General features: G+C 39.4%; 1 protein-coding gene across 8 annotated transcripts in view; it reads right to left on the minus strand.

Moving 5' to 3' along the window:
- Col25a1 (collagen type XXV alpha 1 chain) overlaps nucleotides 1-18,349 on the minus strand; it is a 376,783-nt gene that overhangs the window by 24,986 nt on the left and 333,448 nt on the right. For 5 of the 8 annotated variants that reach the window (XM_040751789.1, XM_021234540.2, XM_021234538.2 and 2 more), the window contains 8 exons: nucleotides 14,080-14,103; nucleotides 13,267-13,311; nucleotides 9,658-9,702; nucleotides 7,243-7,323; nucleotides 5,756-5,818; nucleotides 5,110-5,160; nucleotides 3,100-3,126; nucleotides 450-530 (listed from right to left, as the gene is read on the minus strand). In XM_040751789.1, the coding sequence (XP_040607723.1) occupies nucleotides 450-530; nucleotides 3,100-3,126; nucleotides 5,110-5,160; nucleotides 5,756-5,818; nucleotides 7,243-7,323; nucleotides 9,658-9,702; nucleotides 13,267-13,311; nucleotides 14,080-14,103 (417 nt within the window). The remainder of the gene's footprint in view (nucleotides 1-449; nucleotides 531-3,099; nucleotides 3,127-5,109; nucleotides 5,161-5,755; nucleotides 5,819-7,242; nucleotides 7,324-9,657; nucleotides 9,703-13,266; nucleotides 13,312-14,079; nucleotides 14,104-18,349) is intronic. The other 3 variants (XM_005082810.4, XM_005082811.4, XM_005082812.4) reach the window with 1 other exon arrangement.

Consider the following 18,349-nt stretch of genomic DNA (forward strand, 5'->3'; position numbering starts at 1 on the left):
CACAAAGTGGTCGATTAATGTAAGGAGCCAGGGCACTGACCTCAGCAACGGCCAATTGCATACCTGCCACCAACACAGAGCTACAGCTCTTATTGAGCCCAGGGAGATAATAAACGTGTCTGGGGGAGATTATGAAACAATAAACATCACTTTTTAGAAGAGACAATGGCGGAACTTGTCTGCCAGCCCCCAAGATCAAGGTTGGCGTGTATGTAATTGACGTGGGACAGAACACTTGCTGCATTGTTTGTTATGGGGTCACCCTGAGACACAGGATCAAGACATCAGCGAAACAAAACTGGGCTGTGCTCTGCTCTGACACACTGTGTGAACAATCTAATGACAGGGCTCTCAACTGTAAGATAGTCACTGAGCAAACCAGCATTATTACTGAGGGTAGAAAGAAAAATCTGAGATTTGCCCCGAAATGGAAAGTTTTCTTTACTTACTGGAAGACCAAGGGGTCCTCTGTCACCCTTTTGACCTGGTTCACCCTTCAATCCTTTAACACCATTTAACCCTGGTTCACCCTAAATGCAAAAGCAAATGCCAATTTTGGTTGCTATCATGGGTGTTTAAACTGTGAGAGAAGAGACCCAGTCTCTGAAACACTTGCAGATTCCAGTTTTAGGTAACAGCAGAGTGAGGCTAGATTGTTAGTGCATCAATTATAACTTAAGGTAAAGCTTAATAAGCTAGAGATGGCAAATAATATTCTAGAAAGCACGAAACTCAAGAAAAAAGATGTGTTGAGTATCACCAAAAGATGTATAGCTGACTTCATGGATTTTAGAGTTCTACGTCAAGGAACTTAATGTTACATTGTTTTGACTAAGCAAATCAGAGTCAATCCGAGTGGAGGATGCTGAAGGGATCAGTAGGAAAACCCCACTCTGCTGGAATTGAAAACTGGAATATGCAGGACAGTGATATAGACAGACGTTTTAAGCCTTTAAGCATTTTGCCCAGGAGAATGGACTGAAAATGTAGACACTGATGTTTGAAGTGATGCCATTCTGCAAGTCCTCATTCCCTGACATTGCCAAGTCAGGCTCCTGCATGGATCAATCAATAGAGCTAACCACAAATTGACAGTCCCAGAAGGCAATATGAAGATCAGAGAACCTGAATATCATTTCCCTGTCTGCGCCATGTTAGAATGAAGGAAGTACAGTTTAACATGGGATGACATTACAAGAGCCCTGATAAGTGGTAAATCCTCTTGTCTCAGTTTAGGAAAAATCCAGGGATACAGTATGCTGATTTGCCCATCAATAATAGCATTTTAGAAACAGAAAGTTTGGACACAGACACTTTCAAGCTTTTAATTACGGACACTCATTTGTCAAGAAAACATGTGAAAGGAAGGTGACCTCACTGTATGGAGGTCATGCTCACATTGGCTGAAGGGACTCTAGCCTGCTCACTGCTATCTGATCTGCCTGATGGTGAAAACCGGTGTGCTGCTCACTAAGCACACAGCGGACGTAGGGATGGCTGTAACTAACGGCTGCATAGACAAGAGTGCTAATGAGAAACTTGTGGGAAATGCTGAGGTGGATGTAGCCATGAGACCTATATGTTTGAACTTTCAGATGGCTCAGACACTGCCACAGCACAGTAGGCTTTGCAGATGTTGAAGACATGAATCTGTAGTGTAGCCACAGTTGAAAACCCAAATATGCTGTAATTGACTAGGTCTAATCTCGAGGTCACAGTGCCATAGTCAACAATGCACTGGTGGCAAAGGTTCATTGGTCACCTTTCTAAACTTGAGATTCATGACTTTGCATGTGAGCACATTTCTGGTGTGTGGCTTTAAGATGATGATTAGGCAGGGCAGATTCAGCAGGCCATGAAATTCTTTGGTAGGGAATCACTTATTGATAAGAGTAGATGTTGCAAAGTTCAATTTAAAAGTAGTCAAATCCAGTAGCAAAAAGGCCAAATTTCAAATCTGCACCAAATTCTGTTACCAACCTGGTCATCATCTATTCCTGTAGCTTTGTATTAAATACATGAACCGCACTGGGCTTGAGTAGCTTATCGGTCACAAAGTCAAGGAGCTAACATAGGTTATCTGAGGTCTCTTCAGTTTTATAATTTGTTAAAATCAATGATGGAAATAACTACTGTTGTGGAAAAAATACTTGTGTCATTTTCTGTATCAAAAGGATCTTGGGCCTCATCTAATTGAAAGGTTATGTGTGTCTTCCATGTTTCAGTCACCACAGAATTAAGCCAGTCTTGGTGGCCTTACTCTTAGTCATTATAGTAACTGATATACTATCCACTGGCTTGACCTGAAGGTAAGACATTCTAAGAAGGATGAGATGTCTGTCAACTCTTCCCCTTCTTGTGTTATCTTCCTGCCCCTGAAAATTAAAGCCAAGGATTCTTGTGTCAAGCCAGTATTGCTGTCAACCCTATAGAGCTGGGAAAACCAAAGGGGTCCTTGCCAACCCCCAGGAGGGTGGCTGCTCTGGGCTTTCAGGTGACTCGTACTAACACTGCATTTCAAGATGCCCTCTGGGCCTCTGTAAAAAGTAAAGAACAGGCAGAGATCATCTTTTCTGTGTAACCCACACTAGTTCTATCAAGGAGGACCTATTCTTCATTGCTCTTTTTACACTCAAATTCTGTGACATCCCAGCTGGTATACCTCATCCTGTTCTAGATTATGACCCATGGGAAGTAAAACACTGAGATGCTAGGTAGCCGAAGCAGGTAGATACTGCAGTAGTGCATTGCAAGCAAGACCTTCAGTTGATACTGTCGCCATAAAAAAAGAAAGCGCCTGGCTTTGTCTGAGAATGTCATCAGATGGCTCTTAAATGGCAGAATTTAATATACCGTGTGCTTTAGTGTATAGTGATGAGGGCAAAGGCAAAATGAGGAATGATTTGTTTCCAGGTGATAGCACTTAAACTCATTGTGAGTCACGTTGTATTGTGAGAGTGAAACATTTGAATGCTTAAAGGCTTAAACACTATCAACATAACTTGACAAATAAGTAAGACAGGACAGACATGCTTCCGTCATGCTTGCCCATGACCATCAAGGAAACAGAAATCAAATAATCAAGGGATTTGCTGGTACCTTTGGTCCAGGAAGTCCATGGGGTCCCTAAAAATGGAAAGCACAGCTTTAATTAAAAATGGACTCGCTGCTTCCTCCTAGAAATGAGTGTTCTATCAAGCATAAAGTGGGATGTAAAACACGGGTCTTCTTGATTGAGCTATAACCAGAGGCAGGTCAGTGGGATGTTATTTATTACCTACCAAATGTTCCTTCGAGCTCTTGGAGTGCTTAGTAATAGGAAATTCATTAAGAGCAGTTCTGTCTGCTCAATGCCTACAAGAGGGAAAAGCTGCTGGGGTTTCACGAAGAAAAATTAGGCAAAAAGAGAACCCCTGTTTTGTATTCACACTAAAGGTACTTTTCAAATTTCCATTTTATAACCTGGTAGAATATTTGAAATGATTCATGAACTTCTATAGAATCAAGGTAGAACGTAAAAGCCAGAAATTCAGGAAAAAATGTCTCCACAGTTTGAGTAGCAAGGAAGAGGAGATCTTTATCCTTCCTTAAGTCTTCATTACGAAGGTGCTGAAGAATCCAAAGGTGACAGGAAGATGGCAGCCAAGTTTGGGAATCTGGAAAGTTATTATTCATCTAGCTTAAGATCAAAGAGGGTAAGCCCTATGATTCGGATTGCATTTATTGTTATAGAAATGAATCCTTTAAGGCTCTTCTAATAGTTGCTTATCAAAGAAAGGAGGTCATAATGAATGCATGAATCAGGATAAAGAGAAAGTTGTTTGGCAGAAAATACAAATATAGAAACTAATTATCAATTTAAATTAACTGAAGGTTATTGTGGATTGCTTTGAACTTTTAAAGAGATTCTAATAAGCTATTCAGGGAGATGCATATTTAAATATCCATTAGTGAAATAAAACAGAGGGAAAAATAGCTGACCGTGTACGTGGAGCTATTTGTTATATACGTCTACAGTAGAGTAATGTTTTCCCTTTTGATAAGTTGTGGATAAACATTTTCAGGAAATGACTCTCATTCTTATCTTATGTTAATAATGGCTTAAAATTCCTTTAAGCTAATTAACTTTATCATTTGAACAGGATGTAGCATTTTCTAATTTAACCATCTAACTTAAAGTGAAAAGTGTACAAGAAGCCAAAAACATGCCATTTGATTAATTCTTACTGAACTATTTGATGTTAAGAGAACAAGGTTAATGGAAGTTGTTTACCAAAGAAAGGAGGCAATTAGTGAGACCTGGGTGAGCAGGCTACTCTGTGACTAGGGTCAGAGCCACACTGCTCTCTCTGGAGTGCAGTTACAGTTGGAACAGAGAGCGGCCACACTTGCCTTCATCTCCATTATTGATGTCTTCCGCTTTATGAAGACACCCGGGAGATGAGTGTAACCTTATAGTCTGCTGTGTTCCTCACTGTGTCAGAAGCACTCGGAGCGCTCTGCCTAAGCACAACTGTTGGTCCTCCAGCACTTAGAGAATCACACTTGCTTCATAGCTGCCTTTCTCTCCCTCTGGCAGTTCTCGGGGTCAGGAATGCTGTTCGCATTGCTCACTGGGAGATAACTGCAGTAAACATGGCTTGGCTCGATGAATCACCAGCAGAGCCATTAACACGGAAGGAGAAAGATCCAGCACTCTCCATCATCTGTCCAAGCCACCTTCCATCTTTATCACACTGTTTTACAAATGTTCTAATTGACTAGTTCAGGGAAGGGTCTCGGGCTTCAGAGCTGCTTAGAAACCCTCTTCACTGGCTCGATTACCTTAACTTGCTATTAACAGCCTTCAGCAGTGACCCAATAAGATGGCTTGCCAGTGTTCATGCAGCACTGAAGGAAAGCTTGCCAGAGTCATCTCTCCTCGGCTCTGTGTCTTTCTGACACATGTGTTGGGGGAATGAAAGATAGTGCTGTAAACGAGTCAAAGCACTTCACTTTTTCTGTTCATTCTCCAGGGAGCAGTACAAAGCAAAAGCTGGCTGTGTTCATCTTTTCGCTAGTAGCACACGCATAGATAACTGATTACATTTCAGGGAGAAGAGAACTTACCATGGGGCCAGGTGGGCCATGGGGACCTGGCGGGCCTGGCGGGCCTATGATCTGTATGTCCAAAAAATAAACACGGGTGTGGTTACTTCATTTAGATAAGGCAGTACAGCATGGGTCTTGTTCTAGGGCTCTGCTAATGCCATCAATAGTCATAGAGGAAGACGGACACAATGAGAAGTGTTATGCTTGATTCACTGGCTTTAGAAATTCCTGTATGAGACTCAAATAACTTCAAACACCGCAGTTGTTCTACAAAATCCCAGAGTAAATCAAAACTATATTAAAAGAAAAGGAAGCAACTGATTATCGGAGAAATTCTATAATGCTGCAACCACTATTAAACCCTCAGTTATTTCACTAAGCACAAATAGGACTCTGGAGAAAAAGGGAATGCAAGTTCTCATTTCACTAGGCTTTCCCTATGAGCATTATGGGAAATCCATTGATTTTTCTCCCCAGAGCTCTGAAAAATTGCTTCTAACTCAAACTTCTGAGATACGCTGTCTCTCACTGTGCAAGACCAACATATATCGGGTATCGTTTGATCCACCAAGTGAGTGACTGTATTTCTATTACCGGTTAGCCATCAGACACAGGGGGATCGGCAAATAATGATCCCATGTGGAGACCCAGCCCATGAACTTACAGAAGGACCCTGAGGACCCGGCAAGCCAGAGTCTCCTTTTTCTCCTTTCACTCCATTGGCACCCTACAAATAACCAGGAGGCAGAGTTAGCAGGAAAGTTTTTTCCAAGGTCTTACAGACAACTGACCTTTGAATGCTTGAATTTTTATATTATGCACATAATACATAAGAAATTTTATCCCCATGCACTTTAGTCCAAAGTGGTAAATTTATGAAAATCCCTAGGATTATGGGTGCTACACAAAGCAAAATACAAAGTAAATCGAAACGAGGCTGAGCCTGGTTGCACACTGCTAAATATACTGGGTTATAAATGTTGCTTTCTTATGGTGTGCTCACTTTAAATAGCAAAGGTGAGACTTTAGTTACACTGACATTTATTTATAGTTTCTGTTTTAAAAACAAGAGGAAGATCCACACCTGGTGGCACAGGCCTGTGATCTCGGCTACTTGGGAAACTGAGGCAGGAAGATCAAACATTCAAGACCAGGTTTGAGGGCGTGTTCAAGCTAGCCTATGCAACTTTTTAACGTAGAAAGTTTTTGTTTTGTTTTGTTTTTTGAGACAGGGTTTCTCTGTGGCTTTGAAGGCTGTCCTGGAACTAGCTCTTATAGACCAGGTTGGCCTCAGACTAACAGAGATCCACCTGCTTCTGCCTCCCAAGTGCTGGGATTAAAGGCGTGCACCATCACCGCCTGGCTTAACATAGAAAGCTAAAACAGGAGGATTTGAGATACAGCTCAGTGGTGGAGTACTTGATTGGCCTATATGGGGCCCTAGGTTCGGTCCCCAGGACAAGTTGTAGGGTGGGAGAGGGTGGAAGGCAGGGAAGTTTCTCTGTTTTTTTTTTCTTATAGTTTCTATATTTTCCCTTCTAAAGTTTCAGAGAAACAGCAAGAGGGTGGGTGGGGAGGCGGAAGCATCACTCTAAAGAATAGACCACCGCAAAGCATAGGCCACCCCAAAGTATAAACCTCTCCAAAGTACAGACCACCCCAAAGTACAGATATACAGACTAATCTGTTCTTTAATGATTCTAAAGTTTTATGTTTGTTTATTTCTTTATTGTAGCTCACTTTATGATAATTACTTGACTATACATATTAAATTCAAATGGCCAATTCTATTTGCTTTAGTATCTTCTAAACAAATTAATCCGGGAAAAAGAAACCAAACATACTTGCTTTTTTAATTGATGTGGCTATACTTTAGTGTCCCACTTGGAAAAACTAAGCAACAATACTTCAAGTTATTTCAAAAATTAAAAACAATTTGGAAATCCCTGGCTGGGAGTACAGTTGAGAATATAATTCTTTCCTAGTCATTCATTTTGGTAAGAGCATGTCTTACAGCATGAACATACCATAGGAGCATGTCATAGAGCATGAACATACCATGAGGGAACATCATAGAGCTTGAACATACCGTAAGGGCACATCATAGAGCTTGAACATACCATAAAAGCACATCATAGAGCGTGAACATACCGGCAATCCAGGAAGTCCAATTCCTCCTTTTTCACCTGGCATACCTGGGTCCCCCACATCACCCTTTGAGCCTTTGAGTCCCTACAAGTGATAGAGTTTGCATGTGAGAAGAGTAGTGACATCCTGGTAGGCACATTCTGGGGCCAATGGAATTCAGATAAATCTGCCAAGAGGTGGGTGCAAGCTGAGAGGACTATAACTTTTGTTTTCAGGTATTTTCTTTTAACAGTCTTCTACACTGGATCAATAATATTTCCCCATGTAATAGGATTAAGTTCTATAGACCATTTAAATATGAAAAACATGAACTCAGGTTTTGGCATTGTTTCTCCTGGTTTCATAAATTTGCTTGGCAACTAATTGTATCCTACCAGTCCAGAAGACAATGTAATGACCGTAATTCTTAACAGTACAGAAAACATTTGAACCAGGATTTAGTGTTATAATAGCAAAGATCCAAGGAAAGGTTCCCATTTCCACACAGTCATTCCCTCCTCTTTGTTGTGTGTATAAGTTCTAGCTGTCATCAGTTTCCAGCACCAATGTGCAATCAATGCTTTAAAACTCTCAGCTTGTTCCTGTTTGGTTCTCATGACATCTCCACATGGTGAGCCAAATGTAATTACTGTTCGTTTAGAATGAGAAAATAGATGTGTGGGTTTTGAATGCTAACAAATGTGAGTTATGGAACACTAACATTGAAATTAATTAATATTTTTAAGCATTTTCATCCTAGCAACCTTGTGGCAATATGACCAGATGGTCATGGTTACTATAGTAGGGGATTCATCTTAAGGACAAGAACACATATTAGTTTGTTAACTAGCTTTCTACTGAGTTCAGAATCATATACGGGGGAGTGGGGAAGTACCAGCAAAGATAAATATGTCTTGCTGTTTACTTAGGAGGTCAGTTGGTTTTAGGGATCTTGGGACAGAGAAAAGCAACAAGGCTAATCTGATAGGCTTAGTGGGAGAACAGGACCTTGCAAATACTATGGTAAAGAAATCCTAGCTACTGTACTTACTGTATATTTAGACACATTTGGTACATCACCATACAAGTCTAATTTGTTATCTTTAATTACTAACAAAGGAGAAAGGTTATCATTAATGTGATCTCTGATTGACATGGCAAATTGACTAACTTATCTTTTTATAATATTTAATGTGACATTATATGACTTTAATATCCAACTTTGTTATTAAAAATAACTCTTCTCCTAAAGGTAAGTATTTTTTTGTTTAATACTTTCTCCTGAAGAGTATATGTTTGATTTAGTACACCAAATCAAGAATTTCATTGATTCCTTATTCATTGATTCAAGCTATTTCTTAAGCATATTCAACTGTATTTTTCCTTTTTATTCTGTGTGTGGGCCTGAACATGATGATGTGTGCCACATGTATGGTGGTGCCTGTGGGGGCCGTAAAGGGGCATCTGGCACCATGGAACTTGAGTGACAGGTGGTGTGGATGTAGGGAACCAAACCCAGGTCCTCGGCAAGAGCAATATGTGCCTTCAACTAACAAGCCCTATCTTTCCATCCCTTGAGTCATTTCTTGAGAAAATAATAGAAGTCCATATAACCTCAAAGATTTTGAAACTAATCCTTGTGGTTTGATTCCTAATGCTGTCTGCATTCTCTTAGTAAAATCCTTAAAAGGCAGGGATGCCAAGCCACAGCCGACATGCCAAGTCCAGCCGAGGGACTGTTTTTATTTATGTTGAATTTTTAAAAGTAAGACATGTTTAAAGAAAAGGACACACAACAGAGACGATATGCACCTGCAGAACCTAATGTATTTCTATCGGAATTTTGCAGAAACTTCAGCAGCTTCTGTGTCGAGGACACTCTGAAAGATACTGCTATAGTGTGCAAAACTTTAGTGTGCAGAGCTTTACCGGGTGAGGCTGCAGTGCCTCACTTTCTGTCTAGTTTTCCAAAAGGTCTTGAAAATCAGGGGAAATCATTATACAGAAAAAGGACACATTATCAAATGACTGTGGATAGGTAATGCTATCTATGAAAACTATGGCTATTGATTTTGATATTTAATTCCTTATATTCACCTAAAAAACCCAATCAAACCAAAACAAAACCCCCAAAACCCAAACCCAAAGCTGTTCTTACTGGAGTAGTGATTTCAGAGTCTATTAGAATCTGTTGAGGCAGATTGACAGGTCATGGTATCAACACAAAACTTAAGTAACACATAGCTTTACATTCTGCTAACAAGATTTATATCTGGTTTAAAACCAATTACATTTCTAGATTTCAGGTGAAACAAACCATGGGAAAAAAAGAAAGGGTACATCAAATAGCAAAAGACAAGACTTTTGGCTTTAAGCCTATAATAAAAGTAGTGATCAATAATGGCGCTTTAAGTAATGGTGCATATCTTTGAAAATTACCTGTTCTCCATCAACTCCTGGAATTCCTGGAGATCCTTGCTCACCCTGGTAGAATAAAAAGAAAGAACTTGCCTGCATTTATCACTGCTACAGAAGCCACGCTAGTTGATACAAGTGCAGTTTTAGCAAATGCACTTTAACCCAAGAATATGGTGGTACAGTACATATATCTAAGCTAAGCGAAGGATGATCTTTCTTGAGAATTGCATGTAATAGTACTCATATGTAGCAACTATCTGCTGCTTTTTCTTTTCTTCCATTGGTCATGTACAGTTTAATGACTGACCACATTCTACAGCAACACTTCTATGACTGCATTAATTAAGGAAGGAATCGGTATAGATTCTCTAATTTTCAGTAACAATCAAAGCATAACTGTCGGACTAAGAAGGACTAAAAGGCAGAGTTTGGTAAATTTATAGCCATGTTTTAACTGGCATAATGTGGAACATTCATGATGGCCGTGGGTGTGCCCTGCCCAGGAAAACTTTGCTGGAGGATCTAATAAATCAGATATCTTAATCCACACAAAGTGGCTTTCAGACCCATTCCATTTCCTATGCTATGTCAGAAATGAAATAAATGGACTTTTAATAGAATGATTTATTAGAAGGTTTGACAGACTGGGAACACAGAGATTTTTTAGATGGAAGATGTTTAATTTAAAACAAATGTAAACAACATGCTAGAGATTATTTAAACAATACATGTTTAGCCATCTTTCAGATTTGAAAGGTAACTGAACATCAGTCTTTTGAAAAGCAAAGCATTGTTTTATACCACTGAGCTGTCTCCCAATATTACAAGCCCCCAATTTCCACCCTGTATAAAGTGTGAAGAGGATTCTGGGTGTGATCAAGCCCCCCGCAGAGGGGTTTCCCAGGTGCAGCTCAGAGGCTGTGTTTTCTAGGAAGGGTTGTTTGGGGATAGTATAAACCACAGTGTCCCATCCGCTAGAGCTCCCTTTCCTGGTAAAAACTTTAAGAGCTGTAGGCCACAGCATGAAACCTGAGATTTCCCAGTGTTTAAGGAAGGTAGGATCTTGTGGTTTCAAACCAGTGAAATAAAAAAGGCCTTCCCTCAGTTCGGATTTCCGGCTCTTTGTGGCAGTAGCAATGTTTATTTTGCCACAAACAAGTCTGCTGTGGTCGGATGCACCCGGCTGAACGCCGTCTTCATTCTGAGTCTGGATATCTGTCAACACTCTAGTCCAATCACTGCAGCTTTGTTGAACTGCTTGCTACCTTTATAAATGTGGACCAGGGAGGCTAAAAGAACAAGACTCACAGATTCTCCATCATTCAAATGTGGTCTGTAAGAGTTTTTTCATGTGTAAAACATTAAAAAGCCTCTTATTTGACACTGGAAGGAGGAATGCCAAGTGAACAGACTACCATCAGTCTGAGACCATGAGTCCAGATGTGAGAACGTGTCCTATACTTGCCTCCGGGTATGCCGCGCTATCTTATAGTGACAGACACACTCACCTCAATCATCCCAACTTTCTCAAGGACAGATTAATGGAAACATATAAAATGGTATTAGTGCTAAGACACGAGGATGGGTGGGCAGAAGATGACAGTATGGTGAACAGGATGGCGAATTGGCAGGTAGTGAGGAGGGATTTGATGCCTCTCTGTTACCACAGGAACAGATTTCCATATGGTTGCCATCTCTCTGTCTGTCTTTAGTTTCAACTCAAACCCATCTTGGACTTCCAGACTTAAATAGGAATTCCTATGCCTATCCACCCCACACACTTTTTAGAAATAGATTTATTTTTGTGTGCATTTTGCCTGCATAAGTGTCTTTGTGCTGTGTGTGTATGGTACTCCCAGAGGCCAGAAGAGTGTGTCAGATTCTCTGAGCCTGGAGTTAGAAATGGTTGTGAGCCACCGCATGGGTGCTGGGAATGGAATCTGGGTCCTCTGGAAGAGAAGCCAATGCTCTTAACCACCTAGCCATCACACCCTAGCCCTTACCCTACATACTCTCAATCAGAGAGCTTACTCTATTAGCGATCATGCCTTTGGGTGACTGTTTCACGCCCTGGGTTCTAAGATCATGGTTAAACCTCTTCCTGGTATTTTTGCAGATTCAAAACCATTACCAGAGAGTGAAGGCTCATAATTACCTCCTGGACAATTGAATTAACAAGTGGTTACAGAAGAAGAGGGATGGAAGGTTTGGTGAGGCAGCCTTGTTAGCTGGGTAGTCCTTTGTATTTCTTTGTATCAAAGCATGGAGCCTGTTCTAGGCCTCAGAGTTGTAGAGAAACCATAGGAGCTTTTGGGCTTTGTGGGAAATGAAGCACATAGTTAGCTTTGGAGAAAATTCTGGTTCTTGAGATTTAGTTTTGAGAGGAGAGAAAGCAGGAAATCTCATCTGAAGTGACACTACACAAAGGAAAAGAGAATTCCCAGAGTTCCTTCTATGTCTAGCTCAGCTCATCAAACTGTTAAGGAAAGAGGTCCAGGAAGAATGCTCGCCAGAGAGAAAGAAGTACACTGTGTGACTGTTGTGTATTTGTGCTATGATTTCAGGGACAAGACTATGCAGAGAATTGTTAAAAAGTCCCATACCATAGTTAATGTTATATGTGGAACTTGCTTGTGTTACACAAAAAATATTTTGGAAATTAGGATCTATGCCCCAAATACATCTCACAAAGACAAGGACCTCAGTCATATTTTATTTTGTAGTCCTTTAATAGAGAAATAAATCTCTCTATACACTGGACATTTATTTTTAAGTATCCAGAGAAAGTGCAAAAGCTAATTTGTGCTTGAATGTGTGTATGTACGATAGGCACAGCAAATAAACCAACTTAAGAAACATAAATGAAAAGTGAATTTTGAAACCACTTGAATCTCCTACAAGAATTCACTGACGAAAGTCATATTTCAACACGTGTAGCTCAGTTCTGAAAAGCCAGGATCCCTGGACATGTGCTAATTGCTCAGACATGGTTGAACAATGAAGCTTTAGTTTGGAGGGATAAAGCTAAAACCACCAATAAAGATGATATATAATCAAGGAAATTTCAGATTGTGCCGTTTGTGGTCAGCTTGCTTCATTCGATAAAATGTGTGGCAGAAAAGTCTGAATACAGGTGATAAAGAGAAGGCGTGTAAAACGTGTCTCGAGAATGGCTCCGAACCCTGCCAGTCATTTATGAAGGAATGCATCATGGGAAGGTTCTCCTTGTTCTTCTCTTAGGAGAGAATTAGAAGAAAGGGTCTTTCTTAGTGACAAGAGTAAACTGCCTTCAATCCTCGTCTGTCTGAATGTTGACCGGGTCCCATAGGCCACGTTGAGGGTTTCTTTACATTTATAATTTCTGGGGAACTCGTACTTTTAATACTCTGTACTTTTCCCAGTGATCCTTCCTAAGTTTGTGCCACTCAGCATTTCTCTCCATTCTTTCCTCATTTTGCTCTCTTCCTCCCCAGTTCTCCCTCTTCCTTTAGCTGAGGTTCCAATACCGTTTCCTCAACTTCTGAAACAGCATTTCTGGCCTTGCTTCTCTAGTACTTTGCAAGACATACATTCTTAACACAGCATCTCCACATTGCATGTGGTAAAGGGAAACAAGGAAGGGAGGATAACCTTTGGCCCTTGTAGTCCTTGAGGTCCAGGAGGTCCAGGGGGGCCCTGAATCAAGACAAGACACAGTTGTCAAATGCAGCAAGTGTACATGTTAACATTTCAGGCTTTAAAAATAACAAGCACACCACATAGCCCCACCATTTCTATCATAATTAGAGATGTCTAGATACTGATTTTCAATGTTTAATATGTCATCAGTTACATGATGACAAAAACTGCCAAACTGAGTTCTGAACTATCAGTACACTCTTCAAGTCACCATGCTACAAAAAAAGCTTTTGATTCAATGAAACGGTTGACAATTGCTGCCGCTGTTCTGCACACAACTTCTTGTGATAAATTACCTGCCTGATGTCACCCCTCCCTCCCTCATTAACCATCTACTTCAAAGACTTTGGTTTCTTCTCTTTCATTCCTTCTTTCTTTTCCTTCCTTTTTTTTTTTTTTTTTTTTTTTTGAGACAGCGTCTATCTATGTAGTCCCGGCTGCCCCATGTAGACCAGGCTGGCTTTGAACTTGTCTCTGCCTGAGAGTATTGGGATTAAGGGCATGTGCCACCATGCTCTGCCAAGGCTTTGGTTTCTAAGCTATCTTATTAACAGGAGTTTAAAGTCCTAAGAAAAAAAGCAGTAACTTTTTCTGAACTTTCCCACAGAACAGACAGTAATTTAATTAAGTCACATGTTTTAAAAGGTTAATAATATAAACATAAACACCAGATAAAACCAATTGCTACATTAGTACTATCTTGACCTGCATGCAACCCTATGAAATTCAAAGTCACAAACCACAGAGATCATGCAAAAGAGTTACCGTGACAGTTAAGGTAGTAATCCTCTGTTGGGAAAATGGATCAACAAAGACAAGAGTTACCTATTTTGTGTTTCAAAATAGTGACAGATTTCTGAAAAAAATCTACTTCTAAAATATGTTTTGACAAGTTAAATGTCTTTCAAGTAACAGACACTACGGTGAACGTACTGTTCTATCTTCAATACAACAGACTTGTAAAGGAATTGAAAGCATTTTTAGAATTTTTTTTAAAATTGTAAGAAAACAAATTTTCATTTGCCTGAATTTTAAGATGGACACAATTAAAAATTATATTGTTAAGAATCTGTATGCTAAAGGTTGGTCAGACTAATTGTAAAATTTGCCAGTGGTAAATCCATTCTAGATAGGATTTTCAATAGGGAAAAGTGAAATATCTTTCTTCCCTTACTCTGTAACTTATTTTTTACATTATAATTGACTCCCCCACCATGTGCTTTAACCAAAGAAAGTGAAATTGAACTAATCCAGCTTATTGTTTCAAAGCATGGACTTTGAAAACATGATTCCTACTTTGTGATTATGTTTTGTATTTAATAGTTTATAGTTTACATCTTTTTGTTTGTTTGTTTTTCCAGACAGGGTTTCTCTGTGTAGCTTTGTAGATCAGGCTGGCCTTGAATTCACAGAGATCCTACTGCTGGAATTAAAGGTGTGCGCCACCAACTCCTGGCTTATAGTTTATATCTTATGCTAAGAGCTCTATCTGGCTTATTGGAACATCAGAAAGTAATCATTTTCCATTCAGGTCTTTTGATTATAGAGAGGTATTGTCTAATGTTATGGAAACTTGAGGGTCTGGTCTTAACACCCCACCATGTGTTCCATCATTGCAATCCAATCTCTGATTCAAAACTTTGTTGCCATTTTTACTATTGTTGTTGTAAAAAATAACCTGAACTGTATCTATTTTACTTTAAATATTTCTATGACTCTTTAGTGACACAGTTCCTAACTTCCCTTAAAAAACCACCATGCTTATACATGTTAATGATTCAAGTTTGTATTGCATAATAAAAGCAGTTGATGTGATTATAGCTTTAGATAATGCAGTAAAAATGTCTGATGTTGCCGAGACAAAGGCAAAATGTCAATAAACTAAGAGCAAGTTTTTATATGCATCCAGAATTTTATGTCACCAGATCTATACAATACAAGGCAATGCTTACGCTATTTTAGAGAGGTTTTCCTAGGCACAACAATTGCATTTATAGTCTTGAGAAAGTTGTTTTGTTCCTTTGATATAAATGAGTCATTTACTAAGACAAGGAAATGACAGAGTAAAAAGAATTTCTTCACCATTGTCCTTCAATCATGTGTCGTATTTTTAACTAGAAAGCTGAATTACAAAATTTTATGAAGGTAAGCAGTTTTACAATTTGAATTATCTCAGATTTTCTAAGAAAGTTTTAAATATATATATTATATAATACATATTATATTTATATAATTGTATTCACACCGTTACATAAACATGTCTTGTTTGTCCTTTTTCTTAAAAAAGTTAATGCTAACAACATTTCTTTTAAAATAATGAGCTGCATAATAAAAATATCATTAGTGGCAAATGAACTAACAGAAGAAGTTGAAATAATGTACTAATAACTGTTTGAGAGACCTCAAAATTGTAAAGTTTCCAGAAAGGAGCAAGTGGTCACAAAAGTCAGCCAGGTTCACCAGCATAACACCTTGACCTCCCCCTGGAAGCAGTCATGTGCTGTTGACAGAGCTGCTGTATAAGTGGACTCTTCAATGTAAAAGCTACATCATCCAGGCAGGGCTCCCGTGTGAGTGCTTGTCCTGATGTGAAGGCCAGAGATTTTGGAAGTGATGGAGATACTCCAGTGAGAAGGGATCTGAGATGGGAGGTGGGAGCGCACAGTAAATGTCAGTCTTGGGCTTTATGACTCCTTTGGGAAGTTTGTATGAAAATCCGGTACAAATTATACGCTATTCTTCTTCCCTTTGCATAATGATGGGAGATTAAGTCCCTTTTACAGAAGCAGGAGACCATTACAGAAAGCCACAACGTGTCAAATTGCAGAGATCAACTGGCCATGATGGGGTGGGGGTGGGGTAGGGTGGGGGGTTGGGGGGTGGGGGAGAGGGGGAGGGAGGGCGCTCAGCCCAAACTGATACATGTGTAGTACAACTCTTTCACCTTAAGGGTCAGCAGACATCTAGAAAGAGGGGATGGAAAGTGTCTAAGAGGCAGAGGACCTGGAAAGTCTGTGAAACTACTCCTTCTAGATATGACAAGGGAAGCTACACTTGTAAAATGTCCAGAGTATTACTGCCTGAACAAGACCTGAGAATTCCAATAGTTGACATGTCAATGTTGAAGGGAGAAATATCTCAGGGCCTTCCACTCCTAGGTGAAGCAAGCAATGAACAACTTCTAAGAGAGAAATAATTAGTATTCCCTAGGGATATACCCCTGCTGTAGAAGAATCCTTGTACACTGTATTGCTCTCTCTGGTTAATAAAGAGCTGACTGGCCTGTGGCTGGACAGGATGGGGTGCGAGAGCCAGATTAGGAGGATTCTGGGGAGAAGAAGAGTGGAGTCTCAGGAGTTGCCAGCAAGATACAGAGGAAGGAGAAGATAAATATGCCATACTGAGATAAGGTATTGAGCTACATAGCAGAACATAGCGATATGGGTTAATTAAAGTTGTAAGAACTAGTTAGTAACAGGTCTAAGCTATCAGCCAAGCATTTACAACTATTATTAAGTCTCTGTGGTTACTTGGGAGCAGCTCAGACAGAGCTGATCGGTGGTTACGATGAAAAACTCTGCCTGCATCCCCTAAATGGTTGTCCTATACCAAGGGATCAACAGGCTGTATTCATACCCATTCCTTTATATGTAACAATAAAAGTTAATAAAGAAGAGGAGGCTGTGAATTTGAGGGGTGTAGGGGGGACAAGGGGGAATGATGCAAATGTATCTTAAGCACATAAAAAGAATCATTACGACAATAAAGGCAGTGTTAGTGATAAAAAATTTAAATCTGACCTAGGAAACAGATGTTTTATTGTTAATTATGAATCTGTAGCCACCTTGAATCAAAATAAAAGTCTAAGGCAACACTTACATAAACCACAACATCTATTCTATGGCCCAACATAATTTAACTACCTTTCCAACAGAATAGACACAAAGGAGTCATTTGAAACCAAGAACGTGGATAGCACATGTCAACATTGGAAATGTGGACATTTCATTGTGGGGAAGACAAGACTGGGAATTCTGGAGAAGTAATGGACAGAAAGAGAAGATGGGTCAGCAGTTGAAATAAATTCTTTTTTTATAATGAGATATGTTAATTTTTTATTTCACTCCATAACTTTAGCTTCAGTCAAAAGGCTATAATCAGCAGTTTGTCATACAACTTCAAATTTTGTTGATCATTTAACTACAAAAGAGTGGATGAAAACTATAAATACAGAATTCAGAATGCCAAATATCTTAGGTATATAATATGCAGAGTGCTTCAACTATTTTATCTCCCACACTGGATATCGGATACAGAGACATTACTTAAACTAGTCTTAATATCTTTTTCATAATCTGAACTATTTTGCAGAATAACATAATTCTAATGTGATACTGTAACTGTAATACATTCATATCCATGGAGTGATTCTAGAGTGTTAGAAAAAATGTTTTGTAAAGGGCATAATAATGAAATAAGCATCATTGGTTAGAAATTGAGGAGAATAAGTGTTTATCAGCTCTTCTCCCACTAATGCCTTCCTGATTTAATTGACTGATCTCATTAATCTCATTAGAGACTCTTAGTTGATTTATCTTATTGAAGACTCTTAGTCCTCCAGAGTACAAAGTCAGGAGAATGATGGCATCCTTCTTTTCAGCCTTCAACTGAAAAATGACTCTAAGCTCTTTATGAACATGGCATATGGCTGACCCAACAGTAATATATCATTGGGTTTGGAGATGGTATAAAATCATTGACTGTGATGGATACTAACTGGATACTGTTTACAGCCATATAGCACTTGAGGTGAAAAAAAGAAGAAAAGACACTGGAAGTGTGTATCTTTTCATTTCTGGAACAGCTGTCAGATTTATTTTCCAAAAAAATACAGTGCTTTCAGGAACTTGAGTAAAAAGTGCTCAGGAGCTCCTAAAAACTACCCTAAGGATAACACTGTATTTTACGAGCTCTCACAAAAAACATCCACCCCATTTTGCAGACAAGGTCAGTGAAGCATAGATTGGAGCTGGGC

This window comes from Mesocricetus auratus, unplaced genomic scaffold (assembly GCF_017639785.1).
Source record: "Mesocricetus auratus isolate SY011 unplaced genomic scaffold, BCM_Maur_2.0 Super-Scaffold_100009, whole genome shotgun sequence".
NCBI classification, from domain to species: Eukaryota; Metazoa; Chordata; class Mammalia; order Rodentia; family Cricetidae; genus Mesocricetus; species Mesocricetus auratus.